General features: G+C 32.2%; 1 protein-coding gene across 1 annotated transcript in view; it reads left to right on the top strand.

Annotated features, from left to right (window-relative positions):
• Positions 1-535: 535 nt before the first annotated feature.
• Positions 536-20,382, top strand: part of LOC118182288 (hatching enzyme 1.2-like) — a 33,006-nt gene continuing 13,159 nt past the window's right edge. Inside the window, exons 1-3 of the mRNA XM_035351615.2 lie at positions 536-633; positions 8,769-8,869; positions 10,753-10,815. Of these exons, the coding sequence (XP_035207506.2) occupies positions 551-633; positions 8,769-8,869; positions 10,753-10,815 (247 nt within the window). The 5' untranslated portion in view covers positions 536-550. The remainder of the gene's footprint in view (positions 634-8,768; positions 8,870-10,752; positions 10,816-20,382) is intronic.

The following is a 20,382-nucleotide window of genomic DNA, read 5'->3' as shown; positions in this document are numbered from 1 at the left end:
CTTTAATTAAAAAGAAGAGAAAGAATAAAATATTTTAACTTTCAAATGATATGCTTTATGAATATCTAGTTAAAATAACTAATAAGGACATTAATAATGCAATAATAAAAATATGCTCATTATATGACTAGATGAATAAATTTGTATAAGACATTTTCTAGTTTTAAAAAAGAATAACTGAACTAATCCGTTTAGTGAAATATTTGCAGAAACGCAAAGCTATTAGTAATCAGAAAAGTAACATTGTGACATCAGGTTTCAGTTGTTATGATTAAAACTATTTCTAGAATATATAGATAGTCAGTAAAGGTTTTAAAATCTTTGATATCCCCAAATCCAGTACAAATAAAACAGTAAGTCTTAATTACAATACAATGAAAGAACTGTTTAATATAAAATGGCTTTTAGATAGCTCTGAAAGCAGCCAGTAGTTACATTGTTTATAACAGCTAACAGTTGTTTCATTTGAAGAGGAGATGAAAAGGACAGATGTTGTCGAAACCTAATTAGCAATATTTCATTGCCACAGATTTATGATTAACCTTCTTCAATGATTGTTCACATTCCTTTTTTGGAGTATAAATATGCCCTCGTATTCTTTTTTCAAGTGCACTGGAGGATCTTTTCCCTGAAGTAAGTTTTCTTCCATTCTAATTCATTAAAATCGAGAAAATACAAATCCCAAAATGTTTCTTATAATTTTTTTTGCTGAATATATTAATAATACTGCTTATCAGGTCTCGGAATTCATTCCTAGTATTGTACCTGATGATCATAGAAAATAACACTTAAATTATCGACAAATTCTGATCAAATTGGAATTAATTTTTAAAGCAAGAGAAGATCTAATCTCTCATGATCCAGAATAAATGAGGCGAAAACGTCCCCTGTTAGATAATTTAAAATTTTCTACCCTAGAAACCGTTAGAAATTAGGAAGTTGTAAAGATATATGGACATTAACTGTTACCACTTGATTGACTTGGATCGTTAAGTTAACGCAAAACCCTCGAGGGCTGTTTACTTAAAGGGAAGGTTGATTTTGCGGAGTATTTTCTAAGAAAATTTAGCATATGTTCCCATTATACGTAAGATAAACCATGGTATCTCTCATAAAGCCAACTTCCGTTCTGTGGGGTTTGTAATCGGTTCGAGTTACTAGTGCTTGGGGAACTTACCGTTTTGCAGCTGGTTAGCCTACATGTTGGTTAGTAGAGAATTCTAATAAAACTTTATCGTTTCATCCCGCAATCAGATACATCTTGTTTAAGTTTAAACTTATAAAATTCAAAATTATAAAATTATAAATTTATTCTTCAGGAGTGCAAACATTTGTTCTCGAAGAAGAGAAACCTGGGTCTAAGCGCCTTCGAAATCAATAGAATTTAATCCCAAATCTAGTCAAGCAAGGCTATGTTTTCTCCTAGATTTAAATGCAACAATTATTTCTTTTTACAGGTAATTACCAAAGCAATCAACATAAGTTATCCAAAAAGAACAGACCTATTAACTTCGGTGAATCGTAATATGCTTACCGATATCTTAATAATAATAGTACATATACACATCGACAGATATTTCTTTTGATCACGTACCTATTTATCTTGCTAACAATTATGTATCTCTGTACTTTGTTCTATTCATTTATTTTTGGCTTTACGCATTTGTATGAATACAGAAATAAATGTGAGAGATCTTAAACGAAAAGCTGTAGGAAACCTTGAGATAAAACTGCTTGTTATTAGTTCCGACGTAAGCCTCCTTTGATTAGAATCGCTGGCTTCCGAGTCGCTATTGCTAATGGGATTTTTCCTATTCATTATTCTTATCGTTAAACGAGTTCAGCTCTGTGAGACTTCCCTTATAGATACCATAGCAATTCGTTGTCTAGTTCTAGGATGAATTAAGAGAACAAGAGTTCAAAAATGTGTTTTGAAAACAGTCATCCTATTGTATATTCGTAAATGGCTTTAAATTCCTTTTCAGTTTGCGTGTGTTAAAATAAATATCAGTACAATATTTTAAGCAAATGTATTTTAAGCAATGGATAAGACAAAAATTTTTTTTAAAACCTTTGCTTAATTTAAATTAAAAAAGGTACTATTCCGTTTTGAGGACCGTAAAAAAATTGCAGCTAAAATGTATGCGCAAAAGCGCCAAAACTAGCAAACGCGTGCGAATTAAATTATGCTTAATTCATTATGGAATTAACATTTAAGTTATTAGCTTATTTTTATATAGAAATTGTAACTTTAAGTGTAAAAAATATTTTTTAATTGTTTTAACTGTATTTGGTGTTTTATGTTTTTCTATAGCTGTAAAATTTTAATGAAAATATTTTGAATTTTATATATTTTTGCCTTGCCGCCAAGTGACAATTGAATTAATTAGTAGCGCATACGCATTAGGTAAGCGGCGCTGAATCGTCTGCGAAAAAGTTTTTTTTTTTTTAATTTGCTTAATTTCTTTTATGTATCGTTTTAGATTTATTATAGTATTTGAATAGAACTTACGGTAATTCTTCAGATGATATAATTTTTGTGCATTCTGAGTCGTAAAATGAATGTTATTGCTGTTAAGTGAACGTAGCACCGAAGTGTCGCTATGGTAAATAAATATAGTGAACTTTAAAGGGTGCATTTATTCTATTATGGTCTAAGCGCTATCGACGAAGTAGAATTAGTTCAAAATTCGTTAATTGTTAATTCAATATGTTTAAATGAAATGTGGGAAAATTGCGTATAATTTAATATTTCATACAAAGAAGTCATGTGGTGTACACAGATTTTTTTATATATAAATTATAATAATGATTTGAAATAGTTATTTACTCTTATGCTTTCATTCTGTTATGTTAGCCTTTTTTATATAGATTATTATAATAAAAAAGTATTATATGAAATTAACCTTTCATCTAAATTAAAACAATAAAATCATAGATAGTTATTTACTATTACAGTATTTTCTTTCTTGCGTTAGGGTTGCTGCAATTATTTTTAGCAGCACTGGCATCAGCAATAGTTTGGCGATTTTTACGGTCCTCAAAACGGAATAGTACCTTAAAAAACAATAATTTTGAAGTAAATTGTTTTAAACCATTTTTGTAAATTTATACTCCCAATAGATTAATTGATTTGTGAAAATCTAATGAGGTTTTGCATTAGGATATATCTTTTCACTTTTGATTATTACGAAATTTAAGCAAATATTTCATAACTGTGTCCGATTCCGAATATAAAAGCTTTCAGTAAAATGATTACTCATGAATTCGAGCCATATTATTCTTCTATAGTGAGTGTTATCTAGAAAAAATATAGAGATGGCGATTATCAATTTGCTTAATGGATTTACCAAATGTTTTTGAATCAGCTTTGGAATCAGGACTGTTTGTTGAGGAACCTGCTAAAGTATGGTATGTTAGTTTCCTTATACCGTTGAATTAATAAATTTATAAATCAACGAAGCGAATTATCAAGCAAAAATTAGCAGATTAATTAAGAAAGAATAAATTATTTTGTATCCAATTTCTTAAACTATTTTGATAAGATTTAAAGATATAAGAAAGTGATTTTTAGTTCAAAACACAAATTGATAAACATTAAATAAGACTTTTAGAAAATTGTAAATATTTTTAGCAATTTCCAAACTCTCATAATTCATCAAATATTCACCCACTAAAGTCTGCAAGTCCCCTTTCAGATAGGATAGATCGCTAAGAATATCTTGAAAAACGTTTGGTCCCTTTGTAAAGCGATTAGGATTTTGAAGCAGGAAGACGTGAAAAACGAGCAGTGACCTTACCTGGACTCGAATCTCGGACCTCTCGAATACGCACAGAGTGTGCTGACTATTACACCACAAAGGCATGCTAAAAAGGCGTGGAGAAATACCTTATATACTCTTCCTATTAAAGGACGACTGAGGATTAGGGGACTGAATCGCCAAATCTTGGTGGTGGAGTATCATCATCCACCACCTTTGTACTTACTTGTACGAAGTAAAAAGGAAGTATTGTAATCGCAAAAAGTTTCAGGCAGCATATTTCAACGAAAATATCCATTTTGACCGCTATCGAATGCAATTTAACGATGTTTTTGCGTGATATCTGTACGTAAGGACAGAATAAAATACTCTTTTCCTTCAAAAAAATTATAAAACTACTTTAAAATTAATTCTGAAGAGAATTTTTCGTGGCGTCTGTACGAACGTATGTACGTACGTACGTATCTCGTATAACTCAAAAACGAGTAGCCTCAGAACGTTGAAATTTTGTATATAGGACTGCTATAGCATGTAGATGTGCACCTCGTATTTTGGTTGCAATCGGCCTCATCAAACGTATATAAATATATTTATATATATATCTACTCTATTACCCGGCTCAGTGATCTCAGTTTCTTTACTCTTATATGTTTGTAAATTGTATATGTTTTGCTTTAAAAATGATTGAATTATGTTGTTTTTATCTTCCGGTTAAGGATTTTATGCCTTTAGTAAATCTGTGTGCAATATTTTTAGAATTATCAGCAATTTTAAAGTTGTTTAATCGCCGCTAAGCCTGTTTTTAATGGCGGCCATTGATGTTTACATTTGAAACAGGAGACTAGTGGATTTATTGCCAATCTAGAGAAACTTAGCTTCGCAACAACAAAGATAACGCATTCATTTATTATAGCCAATTAAATCATGCTTAATTCTTTCTGGAATTTTTTCGAGGAAATAAGCGTTAGAGATTTACTTCGTAATTTTTAATATAGATATTTTGAGTTTTTATGTATTTTTGCCTTCTCGTGAAGTGAGAACTGAATTAATTAAATGAGAAATAATCAATCGTCTGTGAAAAACTGTTTCTTTTTTGTTTTGTTTGCTTAATTTCTTTTATACATAGTTCTAGCTTTATTATAGTATTTGAATAGAACATGTGGCAACGATTAGATAATTCTTTAAATGATATACATTTTGTGCATTCTGAGTTATAATATGAATGAAATATAATACTGTTAAGTAAACCTAGCGCCAGAGTGTCGCTATGGTAAACATAGTGCATTTTAAAGAATGCATTTATTCTATTGTGGTTTATGCGCTATCGGCGAAGTACTAGGTTTAATTCAATCTAATAAGTTTAAATGAAATGCAAGAAAAAATGCGTATAATTTAATATTCCGTACAAAGAAGTCATGTGGTGTATACATCAGATTTTTTAGTTCAAACATCACTGTAGAAATGTGAAGATTTTGAAGTGGGGAGACGTGAAAAATGAGGAATGCCCTTGCCGGGACTCGAACCTTGGACGTCTCGAATACGCGCCGAGTGTTCTGACCATTTCACCACGAAAGCATGCTAAGAATACGGGAGAAATACCTTATAGCATTACTAAATTTGAAAGTTTTTATGGTTTAGTTTTCAAACATTTTAAATCAAGTTTTATCTCATGAGATTTACGATATGAAACAAAGGGAAAGAGAGATATGCGTAGACATATGAAAATACGTTCTCAAAATAAATGCTGTGAACTACACATTAATATGCAAAACTTGAGCAAAAAATTCATTTTTCAACATATAGCCATGAAATTGATGAAAATGGCTTTTTGTGAGCAGCACTCAGTAAAACCAACTCAGTAATAAAATAACGCATAGGAAAATATCAGCACCATGACATCAGAGGGTATATTAGGAATGGCAAAACGTGACGAATCAGCTCGCGCAGCGCAAAGCAACTTAAAAAAAGAAAGAAGGCGCATTTCCAGCCATTCTTCTGCAAGTGAAAGTGAGATTATGCGTGCAGTATGGCCACAAGAAAACATCAGGATACCTTTATACGTGATAGAGTAAGTGAAAAGCTTGAAGCGGAGTATGACGTCCATCGCCCAAGAGTTTTAAACCGATAAAAGCGTTCTTTTACGAGTTTGGAAATCCTTCCAGAAGACAGGTATAGCTATAAGAAAGATTGGCGGTGATCGGCCAAGGGAAACAATGGTAACTGATTATCGATATCAAACTGCAGGTGAAAACAAATCGAAACCAGACATCGCGGTGACCAATGTCACGGTTGACTGTGATCAGACGACTTCATAAAGGTGGCCTAATCACCCACTGTCCTGAATGCTTCACAAGGAAACGATTTCATTCTAGACATTAAGGCGGTCCCGGTATGCTTATGTGGGAAAGCACCTATGATGAATGGACGGATGGAGCTCCACACTTTCGATAGAGGTTCACCTATCGGAGATTGTTACTCTGACGAACTTATCCTGCCCTCATGTGCGTCTTTTCCGAGGTGCCATTGGTCCCCCGACTTTGCTTTCATGAAACACAACTACTCATGCCACACACTACTCATGCTGTTGAGGAGCTCTTGTAAAGTTAAGATATCCATAGAAGGAATTGGCCAGCGGGCTCTCCTGATTTAAATCCCTTAAAAATGTGCTATTTACTTCAGGGAGATATGGATGGCATGATCATATCCTCCCCAAAACACCAGACAACTGAAACAGTTGCCTCTTGAAGATCCTAAGAACTGTTAGTAAATCTGGTGTTGAGTATGAACAGTCAGTGCAACACAACCGTTAAAGTTAGGAGAGTTTATATCCCTTATTAATGCTCTTTGATTTGTGTTTCTTCCTCTAAAAATCGTAGATCTATATCAACTTCATTCTGTTAGTTTTATACCAACGTCATTCTGTCAACAAAGCATCTTTCGCTTCGTTTCGTAATGTATACATGTTATCAATCTTTCTGCTACTATACTTTTCTCGTCCTTTAAGTATTATATTGGACCTTTTTATTATGAATTTTATGTCTCCCAGTTGATTGTTTTCAGAACTAGGGCCAAAATCTGAAAAGTTGCTTAAATTTTGTACATTAATATAATAACATCAGAAATGAAAATTAATAATTAACTGTTTTAGGCAACATTTTGTTAGTATCAACTGTTCAAATAGGAAATGGGATTGTTGCTATAACTAATATATAAACATGACAAATCATTTCAAAATGTGTGTCATAATCAGATGCAAGTGTGTAATACTACCGGAATAGAAAGGTTCATTTCGGAATAAAGGACGGTACTTTACTACCGGACGCTGAAGCCTTTGTGCGCTTCATCGTATTCGATTAAATAATCAAATACTTAGACACGTTCAGTTAACAATTAACTTCTTCATTCCATTAAAAATAGTTTGGTAAATAACAATCTAAAAGTAATTTGGATATATGTTGTACATAAATTATCTTAGTTCGATATCGAAATTAGACATTTGGTATTGGAGTACTTTGCATTTCATGTTTTCAGTCCTATTAGAGAGAAGTTGCCTTAGTGAATGCTATCACAATTATCACTACTGACATTTATTCATTCCCTCACAAGTACTTATTTTAAATGTGACCTCTACTGAAGGGAGGCACTGGGAGTGGGTTCTTTAAATTTATTTTATTTTCGAAAGAAATAAAATCTCATATTCGGCAGATATTTTTACTAATCCTTCACGTTTGTTTAATTTATGATACACATCATATATAGTTATCCTGATTCATGTAATTTCATTTTATCAACAAAAACTTATGTTTGAAAGGGTTTTAATACTTATGTATTTATATAACTGTTGATAACTTGGAATATGAATGCATGTAACACAGATAAAAGTTTTCTCCACTTGAAACAAAAGGTTCATTTCGGAATAAAGGACGAAAAGTGCTCATTTTAGTACCTGGATCCTCTTTGCACAACACGGGACTTGTTGGATCCGCAAAGCAAGAAATTTTTGTGAATGGTTTAATTAATTACAAAATTAGACTTAAGTTCATAAAATCTTTATTATTTTAATGCTAAGCGTTCTGCAGACTTCCTACTTTTTCAAAAGATTTGAAAATAATACTGATTGTTGTAAATGCATTTAATTCAAATTCTCATTAAACTAATAAATGCCAATGTTCTATTGAGTCCAATACAAATTAAATCTGCTAAATCCCGATCGAATGAATTCCTTTTTCAAATAAGTTAGTATAAATGACATAAGTATACATGTCTGTACTGTATATATTGATAGAGGAAGTTGAAAATGCTTGTCGAAAACGCATTTCAAACACTTACATGCACACAGGAGGATGAACGTATAAGCAGATCTCTTAATGTGTTAAGATGTACCAATTAAAAAAATATTATCAGTCACTTTTGCAGCTTAATGATTCATAGCACTGATCTGAAAACGGAAAAGTCTGAGGTTCAATTTCGCGAAAAAAGAAAAGATTTTTTTTAAAAAAACGTATTTTTTTATATATCGATACATGCAGATTTAACAAATGAAGGGCTTGCGCTGCAGGTATAATCAATGCTATTCGACCTATACTTATTTTGTGAGGAATCTGGTATTCGTAAAGCTGAATATATATATATATATATATATTAAACGAAGTTAATTTGTTGCACTCAAGATGAACATTTCAGACCATTCGGTAACAAGCTAATCTCTCGTCAAGTAATATTGAGCCTAACACTGGAGTCATATGTTACCATGTATTGCATAAGTACGTAAAATCCAAGAAATTTTATTAATGAAAGTGTAAATGAAGGAAAAAAAGAAAATAAATTTAACATTACAGATGAAAAGTTGTAATTCATCCCACGACTATTTAGACTTCATTTTTTGTTCATTTACTCAATTCGTTTTTCTTTAAATCTACTAAGTGTAGCATAGAATTTAAAAATGTAGTTAATTTCCTTATTTGCTGCTATCATATGAGATATTTAATGTGCGTATCTGTGTTTCAGAAAGGACGGATTTAAAAGAATGGCAATTTCAGCAGCGTATATACTTTGGATTTTTTCCGTCGTGATATGTGTGTCATCGTCACCGTTAGAAGATGCATCTGGTAAGTAAAATTAAAAATTTCGTTTCTAAAATCCTCTTCGCTTGCTCTGGAATTCTAAATAAATTAAAGCGTTTATTATTAAAGAATTTTACGTCTGAAAGTTATTTCTTTACTATGATAGAATTCTTCTTCATTTGCGATGAAAATCAAAATAGCAGATCTTCCATAAAGATTTTATCAACTGTCTTCTCAACTCTTCTTTCTCAACTCATGCAATCTTTATGGCTCTTGCACACCTTTAGTATTTACTGAGTAGGAAAACTGAATATAGTTGTTTCAATAGATCAGCTGAATCTGTTATCAAGTATGAATAGTTATAGTATAGTTTATAGCTAGCTGCACTGGGCATCTACTTTAAAAATTAACCAGCTACCTCACAAATCACCGCATAATAATGACGTTATAGCTAAAAATATAAGAATAATGCAATGAATGATTAGTTTAATAATTTTCATTTTAAAACGTATAAAATATTACCATTTACGAAATAATAAGCATTCTCAACTCATGCAATCTTTATGGCTCTTGCACAACTTTAGTTTTTATCATAAATGCTAAGAATGCTATGACAATTACTTTTTTTAACTTTCAGAGTGCTTTACTAAATCGCATAACTTAAACATGTTTCTTGGTGTGTATTTTACTTTCCCATTTTAGTCACCCATTTTTTTATTCCTTTTGACGTTTTAATCATTCCATGGTAGTCTACCCTAAACACGTAAGGAACGTAATACACATTTTGACGTCAAATGACATTTCTGAATTTTCATCACAAATCGTATGTAGTACGTGCAATATATTTTTAAAAATTCTGTTCAGTAGATATGGGTAAAAAATTGATTTTTAAGATAACAAACAGACAGACACTGTTTATAAGTAGTAGCTTAGCTAGATAACTTTTAACAAGAAGTTTAGTAATATAGGCATAAGCAGTTCAAAAACTGGTTTTAAATATCTTATTAGACAAATATATACAGCTGAAAACATAAATAAAACAGTATAATAAAAAATATATATACATGAATATGCATTATTTTTTTGTAAATATTGTTTAATTTAAACATTATTGACATAATGAAAGAAACATAAACAAAGTTCGTGAAACCTCTATACGCTATGAGTTTGTCCCGCACTTCATTCCCAAGAATTACAGCGGCTATAGGGATTTTAGTTTATACCAAAGTACCATTAGGCTCAACGTGAATGCCGTATTTTTATCAACCGTATTTTTAATTTCTAAGAAAGCTCTTCACGAAAGCATCTTTGGTTCATGGTGCACAGCTCATTGTTACTGAAAATCTTCTACATTCCAACAGTTTAATGATTTTAAATAATCAACATTAGCAATTAAAATTTTGCTTGAAAAATACTATTGCACGTTTCTTGTTATCTCACATTAGATGCAATATGTCGTAAAGTAATGTAAATTAAATAGAATTAAATCAAGAAAGGTTAATCCGCAACATTTAATTAGATTTTGCTGCAAACAAACACGACGCACCGCATCAAACTCAAACGTTTTAATTTTGTGCTGATCTGAAGGATAACGAATAAGACGTAGTTTGAAACGCAGAAAAATGTTGTCAAATATTATTTGCACTTCAGTGGTTTTAATAAAAAACAAACACAGAATTTTTATAACTCCAATTTAAGTATTTTAACTAACAGAATTAAATTTCTGTAACGAAATCCATTGTATGCATTGATAATTAGACTCCCTTTAAAAGTGTGTATTTATTATTTTAGCAAATTTTGTTTTATATCTCATTGATTATATTAAGTTTTTTATCTTAATCTTTAAATAAATAAATAAATAAATCACTAAAGGAAAAAATATCTATATATAAATTCAATTTCTCATACCATTCTTTTCTGACGAATAGATAAGGGACCAGAGTATTTGGATATGCTGCTGAGCACCGGCCAGTATGAAGAATTCAGCAAAGGTAAGCAATTTTTAAATAATTTAAAAGGAAGTAAATAAAGGGCTGAAATTGCCATTGTTAAAAATTTTAGATTCACTGAACTGAATAACAATTCTGCAGTCTTTTCACTGCTTCAGGAATAAAATCGTTCTCCAGTAAAGTATGTAGTATATTTTAAAAATACTTGCTTCGTATTCTTTTGCATAATAGAAGACATAGTAAACTGCGTCTGTTTTCTCTTATCCAAATATTTTAAAAGAGTACAGAAAATATGTTAAACTCTTACTTATCTTATTTGAGAACTTTTAGTGCATTCCCCAAACATATCCTGTTAGTGAAGTTTATAAGGTTACGATATTTTAGAAGATAACGGAGTGAGTTTTGGTGAAACGAATTTCTTTACCAAAGCTCTGTATACATAAGAGCAAAACATCGAATTAATGATTAAGAAAATACGATATATGTATTATAGAAAATTAGAAAAGATATTCCAATGAGTGTGTCAGAAGGTACTTTTGAAGTTATTTGTGATGTTTAAGCGTTTGGAAATGTAAGTGAATCAGTCGCATTATACAGAAAAGTGAGAACTTTTAGTCTGAAACTACTAAAATGTCCAGTTATTTTTTATCCCCTTCTTTCCCTTATGGCTGAAATTAAGAATGATATTTTATTCACAAAAGCAGCAGCTTATGGTAGCCTCAGTGAAGATTCAGTCTTCGTGCACAGAAATAGATCCAGTTAGCAGTAACAAATGCACAAGAGATTTTTGAATTTTACATTGGGCCGCCCAGATGGGAAACTGGTTAGTGATTTTGATTGTCTGTACTGAAGAACTCGATTTTGAATCCTGGAGAAGGCATGTATATAACTTGTCCATCCCTTCACATGTGGCAACGGTGGCCCATCTCTTACGTGCCTCCATAGTAAAGAAATCACTGCTTCCGGTTTTAAGAGTGGCCGACGCCTATAAATGGCTAGAGACCGCAACTGGAGAAAACATTTTGCATTGGCAGTACAATATTTGATTTGAACGCTACAGACCTCAGTTAGATCTTGCAAGGTCATTTACTACCTCAAGTACTCGTATTATCAGCCAAGAGGGGCATCTCATTCCCAACCTTAGTAGCAGGCGGAGAATGTTGCTTAAATGAAACTGCTTACGAAGACTAGTGTTAGTTAGAATTCGGTTATCTTTCACTTGAGTTTTGAGAGTTAAAAATATCTGGAAATAAAGCGAGTATAATTAAAATGGGCGGAAATAAGTAGATTTTATAAATGAATTTGTATGAGAAAATGGGCATTGAGTTGATACAGAGTGCTGTTGAGTGGTACGTAAAAGCAATATACAGAGTGCTGTTGAGTGGTACGTAAAAGCAATATACAGAGTGCTGTTGAGTGGTACGTAAAAGCAATATACAGAGTGCTGTTGAGTGGTACGTAAAAGCAATATACAGAGTGCTGTTGAGTGGTACGTAAAAGCAATATACAGAGTGCTGTTGAGTGGTACGTAAAAGCAATATACAGAGTGCTGTTGAGTGGTACGTAAAAGCAATATACAGAGTGCTGTTGAGTGGTACGTAAAAGCAATATACAGAGTGCTGTTGAGTGGTACGTAAAAGCAATATGCTGCAAAAATCATTATTTTCAGTTCGAATTTGAAGTGGTATACATAGCTGCCCGAACCCGGAGTTCGTGAGCACGTATTTTATCTATGGGTGTGCAATTAAAACGGAGCAGGTACTCATGGTAGATATATAGAACTATTAACAAATACCTCTTTAAACACCTGAGAAAAAAGCTGGTTTTAGCAATATTATTACTAAAGCCTCTGACTTATTCACGTTGTTCCATTTTTGTCTTTAATATTATGACTTCTGCATGATGTTTTCTTTATTTGAAATTTAAAAAAATGTGTGTAATATAACATCGTTGTATTAAAATATTAACAGTAACTTATTCGAAATTCACTTTAGAAAGGGCTTATTCTACTAAAGTGGAAATATAACAAAAAAATGGTAATAATGATATGTGTTTACAATACATTACAAATTTATATTGCTAGTCGTATGTAGAAATTACTGCTTAACGTTTTGGATAACTGAGGATTACTTTTTAATTAAGGTTTTTTACAATTCGTGAAAGGAAAATGAAAGCCCTACAAGCCGAGTCAATAGAATTACAGAATTGTGAGCAAATGCAAATAACATTATCATTTTACTCTGATAATGGCTTCAGTAGAACTTTGAATGAATGTAATCATTACGTATAGCAAATATTGACAAAATGCTACGCGTCATTTGAAGTTCTTTTAAACGAGATCTTTTGTCATTGTTTTGAAGCAAAAATGTCGAATGCCTCTGAACCGGAAAATCTATTATGATAGGAAACAATGGCTTATCTTTAGTTTGTTTAATATTTATCAGACTAGGCATTCAGTTGCAAGTTATAATACTTTTAGTTCATCTCTTACTTTCATAACACTACATCGATTTTCAAAGATTAGAAAGACTTCTTTTATGTCATGAAGGTAGAAAATGTATTGTTCTGAAACGTTAAATATGTTAAATGTTCCATAATCATGCTGATTACCAGTAACTATTAAATTTTATCTTGGAAGTTGTTTGTTTGCAGTAGGAAACCAAAATAAAAATAGTATTAATTTGAGAAGAGTTTAAGAAGTCTTTTATTAATGGCATAGTTTTCATTTCATTGCGCAATTAATAGATAATTTGAATGTTTGTCGCTGTTATGGATATTTTCTAGACTTTTTTCCCTAGTGTTATTTTCTAGAAACTTTATTGATCAATGAGCTTAAAAGACAGACTTTTGCTAATTCCAACATAAAACTGAGTAACGCTCAATATACCATATAGAATAAAACATTTTATGGGAGAGAAAGTGTTTTACATATTTCATGGTAGTGTTTAAGCTATTTGAGAAGTTACGGAGAGGGAAAGTTGGGTTTCATTTGTGAATTCCTCCTTCTAATTTCTTAATTTCGCTTTTGTATAAAAATAACAGCAGCGAATGGAATTATACGTTTCATATTTAATTATTACTTACTAAAAGTTTTTAAATATTGTTTATTTTGTACTGCATTAAAACTAGAAACATCAGAAACGTTTATCTTAACAATCAACTTGTTAAACTTCAATTCTATTAGCAATTTTTTTCTCTTATTTTTCAATTTTAATAAACATGAGGAAAGGCGAAGATATGTGTTAAAACATCAGTACGTTACTCAGGCCCGAATTAAATGGATTCTTTAACATATTGAAATATTTTTAAAAACAATAAAAATAAGTATTTCAAAATTTCCTGCATTTTAAAAATATAATTTTTATATCTGCAACTGTACCTTTGGTGTCCCATTTCCCATTGAAAACTGACAGGTTCTGTTGCACTGAGGTCTGCGCATTAAATACATACTGCAAATAAATAGCGATATTCTTTAGGGCTCTCGTACACGAGCTAAAAATTGCTAAAGTTTTAGACAAGTTTCTAAATTACAATTAAATGTGAATTTCAGAGAAATATTGTTCTAATGATTTAAGTAATTTGCTTTTCAAATTAAACAGTACTATGTAGTTTATTTGCATATAATGGTCATTTATGAACTCCTACGTAAAGAATCTAAGGTCGAAGTGGTTTCCTGAATTTTGTATTCAGAATCCTTTGTCCCACTAGTTATTACTATTACAGAAACATTGATATTTTGATTCTTGTTCAAATTTCCAAAAAACCGGCCGAACACATAGGCATGTTCGTGAGTATTTCAATGAATGATATAAATACTGGTCCATTTCCATTAGAAAGTCCTCTATGGCGGCATCTCTTTCTTTAGGCATGTAATTTGCCTGAGCCTTGGCAAAATTGATTAAACAAATCTAATGAGTGTGATTGTGCAACCAAATTATGCGACACAACTGAACAATGGTACAAGGTGGCCCAAAGTAAACAGAACCCAAAGCAAATGAAAAACACATGAACTGTAAAGCGATATTAAGCAGGCAAAGGACAGACTAAAGCATATATACGTAGGTTCTTCAGTCTTTACTGGTACTGCTTTAAATGTTGACCGTCATGGGCCAAGCACAGTTTGGTCCACGTTCATTGCGTCCGGTTGGACGTTGGTGATGCCGTTGCATACATTTTGTCCTAGGGTGTCAAGATTTCGTGGATTGTGGTAAAATTTGTCCTTCAAATTATTCCACAAATAAAAATAATATCTGTATAGATTATGCATCGCGGAGGACATAGATTCTATGAAACAGCCCTGTAAGGTGCTCAAACTGTATACATTGTTTTCAAGGGTCATGTTCGATTTCATTTATCTTGAGCCACCTTGTAGAATCATTAGAATAATGTCAACCAGAATGCTGAAAAACACTTGAATAAAAGGTGAATATCGACTCGAATATTGTTCATGTCAAAAAAGTACCAAGTACTGAACTTTTCCTAAATTTCATAACTATAACGAAAACAGTTTAACTTGTTGCATTATATAATGGAACGGCATATGCTTCTCACATAATTTTTTTTCCATTTCAGATGATTTCAATGAGATTTAAAAAGAAAGCCATATTATACAAAACATATATGAATAAATTAAAGTTTTTGAAAGAAAACTCAAAGTTTGTGTTATGTGGCGAATTTCAATTATTAATATGTGTTTCAAGTCATTATTCTAATATTTTTATTTGTATTCATGTGTATTTTAATCTGGAAAAAAAGTATTCTTAAGCTCTTAAGGTTTTATTTAACTTGTTACTCTTGAGTAGGAATTGTAACAAAGGCGAGAGACGGCTGCAAGGAAACACATCTGGTTTATTGGGTTATAGCCTTTTTATTAACAATGGCGGCAGTAGGGTGTGTGTTGTCGCCTTTTAGCTAATGCGTGTGAAACGGAAATCGTCTTCCTGTCGCTTTGTTAAGGTTGCAGTTTTTTGCTTACTTCAAGACAGTGGGGGGTGTACTAAGCTTAGATAATTGGATTCTCGTAAAGCTTATTTTCCGCTTGTTAGTTGGGGGGTCTACTTTTTCTCACTTTATGTGTACAGATGTTTTTTCGGACTGCATTGTCAGATTTTCTGGTGTTTGATTCGTTATAGATGTGTCATTTTCTCAGTTTAGATAACGTAAAATTCCGGCATTCGTAAGATTTAATTTGATGATTTTTTGAAAGCCTATGAACTCACAGAGATGGAGAAACCGAGATTTCCTGGGTGCTTGCACCAGGCTAGAGATTATTCTGATTCTGATTTTCAAGAAGAGTAAGAGGAGAAAAAGTGGGGGCTTGACCCTTCGGGTCTTGCTCTCGCTTGTCCTGTGAACCAGCGGGCAGCGGGTATGATTTTTCTCTAGGTGTTTAGCTGGCGAGAATTTGCGTTGGCATAAGGCGTAGAGCTCAGCAGAAGAATTTCAATTCTCTTGTTCCAAGAAATGAAATGCAGATTATCGTTGTGATCCGGATGCCGTGTTCCTGTTTTCCCGACTTTGACTTCCTAATTAGATTCTTTTCTAAAGCTGCTCTACGTTATTAGTATGTTTCGATGCTTCCAGAATGAAAGAGACTCGTGTAGGATCCGTCTAAGGTGTGCGATGCTGTTTATTCTGCCTGTGTCAGCTGCGTCGATTTTTCATCCTTCCGTGCTCTGGAATTTATTTATTGTAAGGACTGCTGGACGATCTGTGGAGCTGTCAAATCACCTTATGAATCAGTTATTCCCGAGTGTGCGGTATGGATTTCACCCCGTAAGTGATTTGTTTTACTTTAATGATTACCTTAATACTCAAGCAAGAGTCGTCATGTTAATGTTTGTTGAAATTTGAGCAATTACTTAAATTAATTAATCGATGTGGAAATTATCAGTGTTCTTAAAGTGAATTACCATGATAAATACTTAAAGTTAGAAGATGAAATGGGAGAAATACTAGTGTTACACTTATGATACAGTAGAATTTGATAATATTAATCTTAATTAATGTAAGCTGTGATTTGGTGTAGTATTATGCGTTATTTTGCTTAGAAAAATATGTGGTAGGATTACTTATCAGTTATCCAGTATTTAATTATATAAAATAGTCAAGAATTTAATAAATGTGTGTTTAAAATTTAATTGCATTTGTGTATTTATGTTGTGTATAAGTTACTGTGGTCTGTCATGTCCCTCCATTTGTTTGAGCCGGGAGGCTTTTAAGAAACATGGAGTTTAATTGAATTTGGGGTTATTGATTTTTCCTTTGCATAGGTTACTCACAACGCAAACCTAAAAGTTAAATTGTACTATACCACTATACGATTGATTATACGATTGATTGATAGATTCACTATACGAATGTTTATAAGAATGTCGATATGATATGTGAATATGAATGTTTTGAATTATTTGAATTTTAGTAAGTTTTGGTCCGGCACAACAGTCAGTTAAGTTAAAGTTATGAAGGAATAAGGTATTAAAACACCAACATAATATTCAAATATTCAACATTTGGAAGAATCGTCTGTGGTATAACACATTAACATTTTAATAACATTTTTAATACTTGAGAAAAGAAACTGCTTCGGAGACACGAAAATATACCCAGCAAGAAGTAATAACAAAATCGGATAGCGATTCAAAAAATGTGTGGATCGGAAAAAACCGTTCTTAGTTTTAAGTTTCTATTCGTCATTTAAAATAGTCGTGCAAACAATCTTTGATGTTTTACATATGAATTGATAGATTTCAAAGACAACACTGAATACTGATTTGAGAAAAATGAGAAATAAATTTCACCATGCGCATATCCAAAATTTTTATCAAAATTTCATTATTTTTGAAATATTTTGACAATTATTCAGGCATGTAGTGCAAATCATAACACTTTCTGGGAGTGATTGCGAGCACTTATGATTGCGAGCAACTACATTCTGCAATGAAAATAATTAAAAGCTGCAACTAATCGAAGCTAAATGAAGTACGACTAGAAAACTACATTCGAGCTGCTCTAAAATCTATATTTTCAAATATTCATTTAGTTTCAATGAAACAATAAGGTTGCTATTTTGCTCATTTTCTTAACAGAAAGATAATTTGTATTTATAATATAAAATTGCAAAATTTTTAAATTTGTAGTTGACCCCCTGTAAAAAATTGCTCGCGCTCATCCGTGACCTTCGGGAATTGTTCTGCAGTTGGCCGTGGCTCATCTTTGTGATAGAAGATATTCTAATAGTTCCTCGAACATATCCTAATAGATCTCATTTTTAATTTCTTACTTCATTGATTTCTTTATAAATCAATGAGCTGTCTTAAACCTTAGTTGAAATATTTACATAAAACGGCGATTATATTCTTTTCTATAGTATCATCATGTTACGCCTGTAATAAGACAAGCTGTCAGCCACATTTAGTATAAATTCCTTTCTGCTACTAATTGCTATAATTATAATTTGAACCTGTCGGTTTGCTCATTTATGTAATGAACAGATCACTTTATATGGGTAGTAATTAATTACCAATTACGTTTAGTAAATGGGAATGTGTTATATCTGAAAATTTCTTGTTTTTTAATACTTTTAAAACTTTAAACTTTGACTCAACTTAACACATGATGCCGGACAAAACTAATTAAAAATCTCAAATAATTCAAAACAAGTTTTATTCATAATATATCAAAAGACCAATCAAATAAAAAATCTTATATCATATCTATCAATCAATCAATCAATCGTATAGTGGTAGTAAAATTTAACTTTTAGGTTTGCGTTGTGAGTAACCTATGCAAAAGGAAAAAATCAATAACCCCAAATTCAATTAAACTCCATGTTTCTAAGCATCCCAGCTCAAACAAATGGAGGGACATGACAAACCACAGTAAGTTAAATGCACAAACCACAGTAAGTTAAATCACAAGATAAATGCACAAACGCAATTAAATTTTAAACACACATTTATTAAATTCTTGAATATATTATATTATTAGCAAATACTAGGGTAACTGATCAGTATCCCCTACCACATATTTTTACTATGAAAATATCGCATCTGTTACACAAAAATACAGCTTTCAACAATTAAAAGTGAAATTTTTTTTTCAAATTAAGTAGGTGTAACAAAATTTAATCCTCCAAATAACAGGTTCTCATTAATTAGAATGTAACGTTTTTCTAGCTCAGAAAATTCAGTAGGTGAAACAAATTTTAATCCTCCTAAAACTGGCATTCACTTGAAATTATAAGTAACTTCTCAATTTTACTAACTGTAATATTTAATTTATATAAGTAAAAACAATATAAATCATTAGATAAATCATTATTAACTGTTCTGCATTCGGGAAAACTAAGAGAGAGAGAGAGAGAAAATATACTTAAAAATTTCACTCACAGATGGAAAACAGTTTTTCCTGTTAGCAGGATCCTTAGTGTCCAATCCACATGGAAATGAGCCAAGCCCATTTTGCTTTCTGTGACAACCCTTTCTGAAGCGTCTAAAATCATTAGGAATCACGAGTGAAAATTACAGTCTAATAATTCTTCAAACAGCCAGGAATCGCTTTATCTGTCCATTAATTGGGAACCAATAGTCCAATTTAGAAGGATCTTTATTTCAATTGAATAACAGATAGCTGAATATACACAAGTTTTAGAGCGATCACTTGTATCATCGAAGCGGCGAATCAACATGTTATGCTGAATATTTCGGAAAAAGGCTCTTGGAGATAAACCTGCGATTCGGGTGAAGAGAGAAAAACTGTGCTAAATTTTCTTGGTAGATTGCTCTATATTACACACTAAAATATTAAACAGCTCTCAATAAAATGCTCTTTGCAGCTAGAGCACGTTTCTCTAGACATCTCGCAGGAAAATGTTCCTTGCATCTCTCACACAAATCTTTTAAACATCTCGCAGAAAAGAATGAATCCACTAGAGCAAAGGAAAACGCAACCCAAGTCCTCTTGCCCCGGCAACCGGCCGCACAGCAAAGCCGGCAGCAGGGCAAAACGCCCTTCATTCGTTTTTTTTTTCTTTCGCATCGCTGCTGCTCAAAGTCACCAACCGGCACTCCCGAGAACAAGACCCCTCAGGGGTCAAGCCCCACTCCTTTCTCCTCTTACTCTTCGCTTCAAAATCAGAATCAGAATAATCTCTAGCCTGGTGAAAGCACCCAGGAAATCTTGGTTTCTCCGCCTCTGTGAGTTCATAGGCTTTCAAAAAATCATCAAATTAAATCTTACGAATGCCGGAATTTTACGTTATCTAAACTGAGAAAATGACACACCCATAACGAATCAAACACCAGAAAATCTGACAATGCAATCCGAAAAAACATCTGTACACATAATGTGAGAAAAAGTAGATCCCCCAACTAACAAGCGGAGAATAAGCTTTATGAGAATCCAATTATCTAAGCTTAGTACACGCCCACTGTCTTGATGTAAGCAAAAACTGCAACCTTAACAAAGCGACAGGAAGACGATTTCCGTTTCACACGCATTAGCTAAAAGGCGGCAACACACACCCTACTGCCGCCATTGTTAGTAAAAAGGCTATAACACAATAAACCAGATGTGCTTCCTTGCAACTGTCTCTCGTTGTTACAATTC

This window comes from Stegodyphus dumicola, chromosome 8 (assembly GCF_044657685.1).
Source record: "Stegodyphus dumicola isolate Sdum_Otavi_A_Nest chromosome 8, ASM4465768v1".
Lineage (NCBI taxonomy): Eukaryota > Metazoa > Arthropoda > Arachnida > Araneae > Eresidae > Stegodyphus > Stegodyphus dumicola.
Note: the sequence above shows the minus strand (reverse complement) of the source record. Positions and strands in the feature narration are given on the sequence as shown.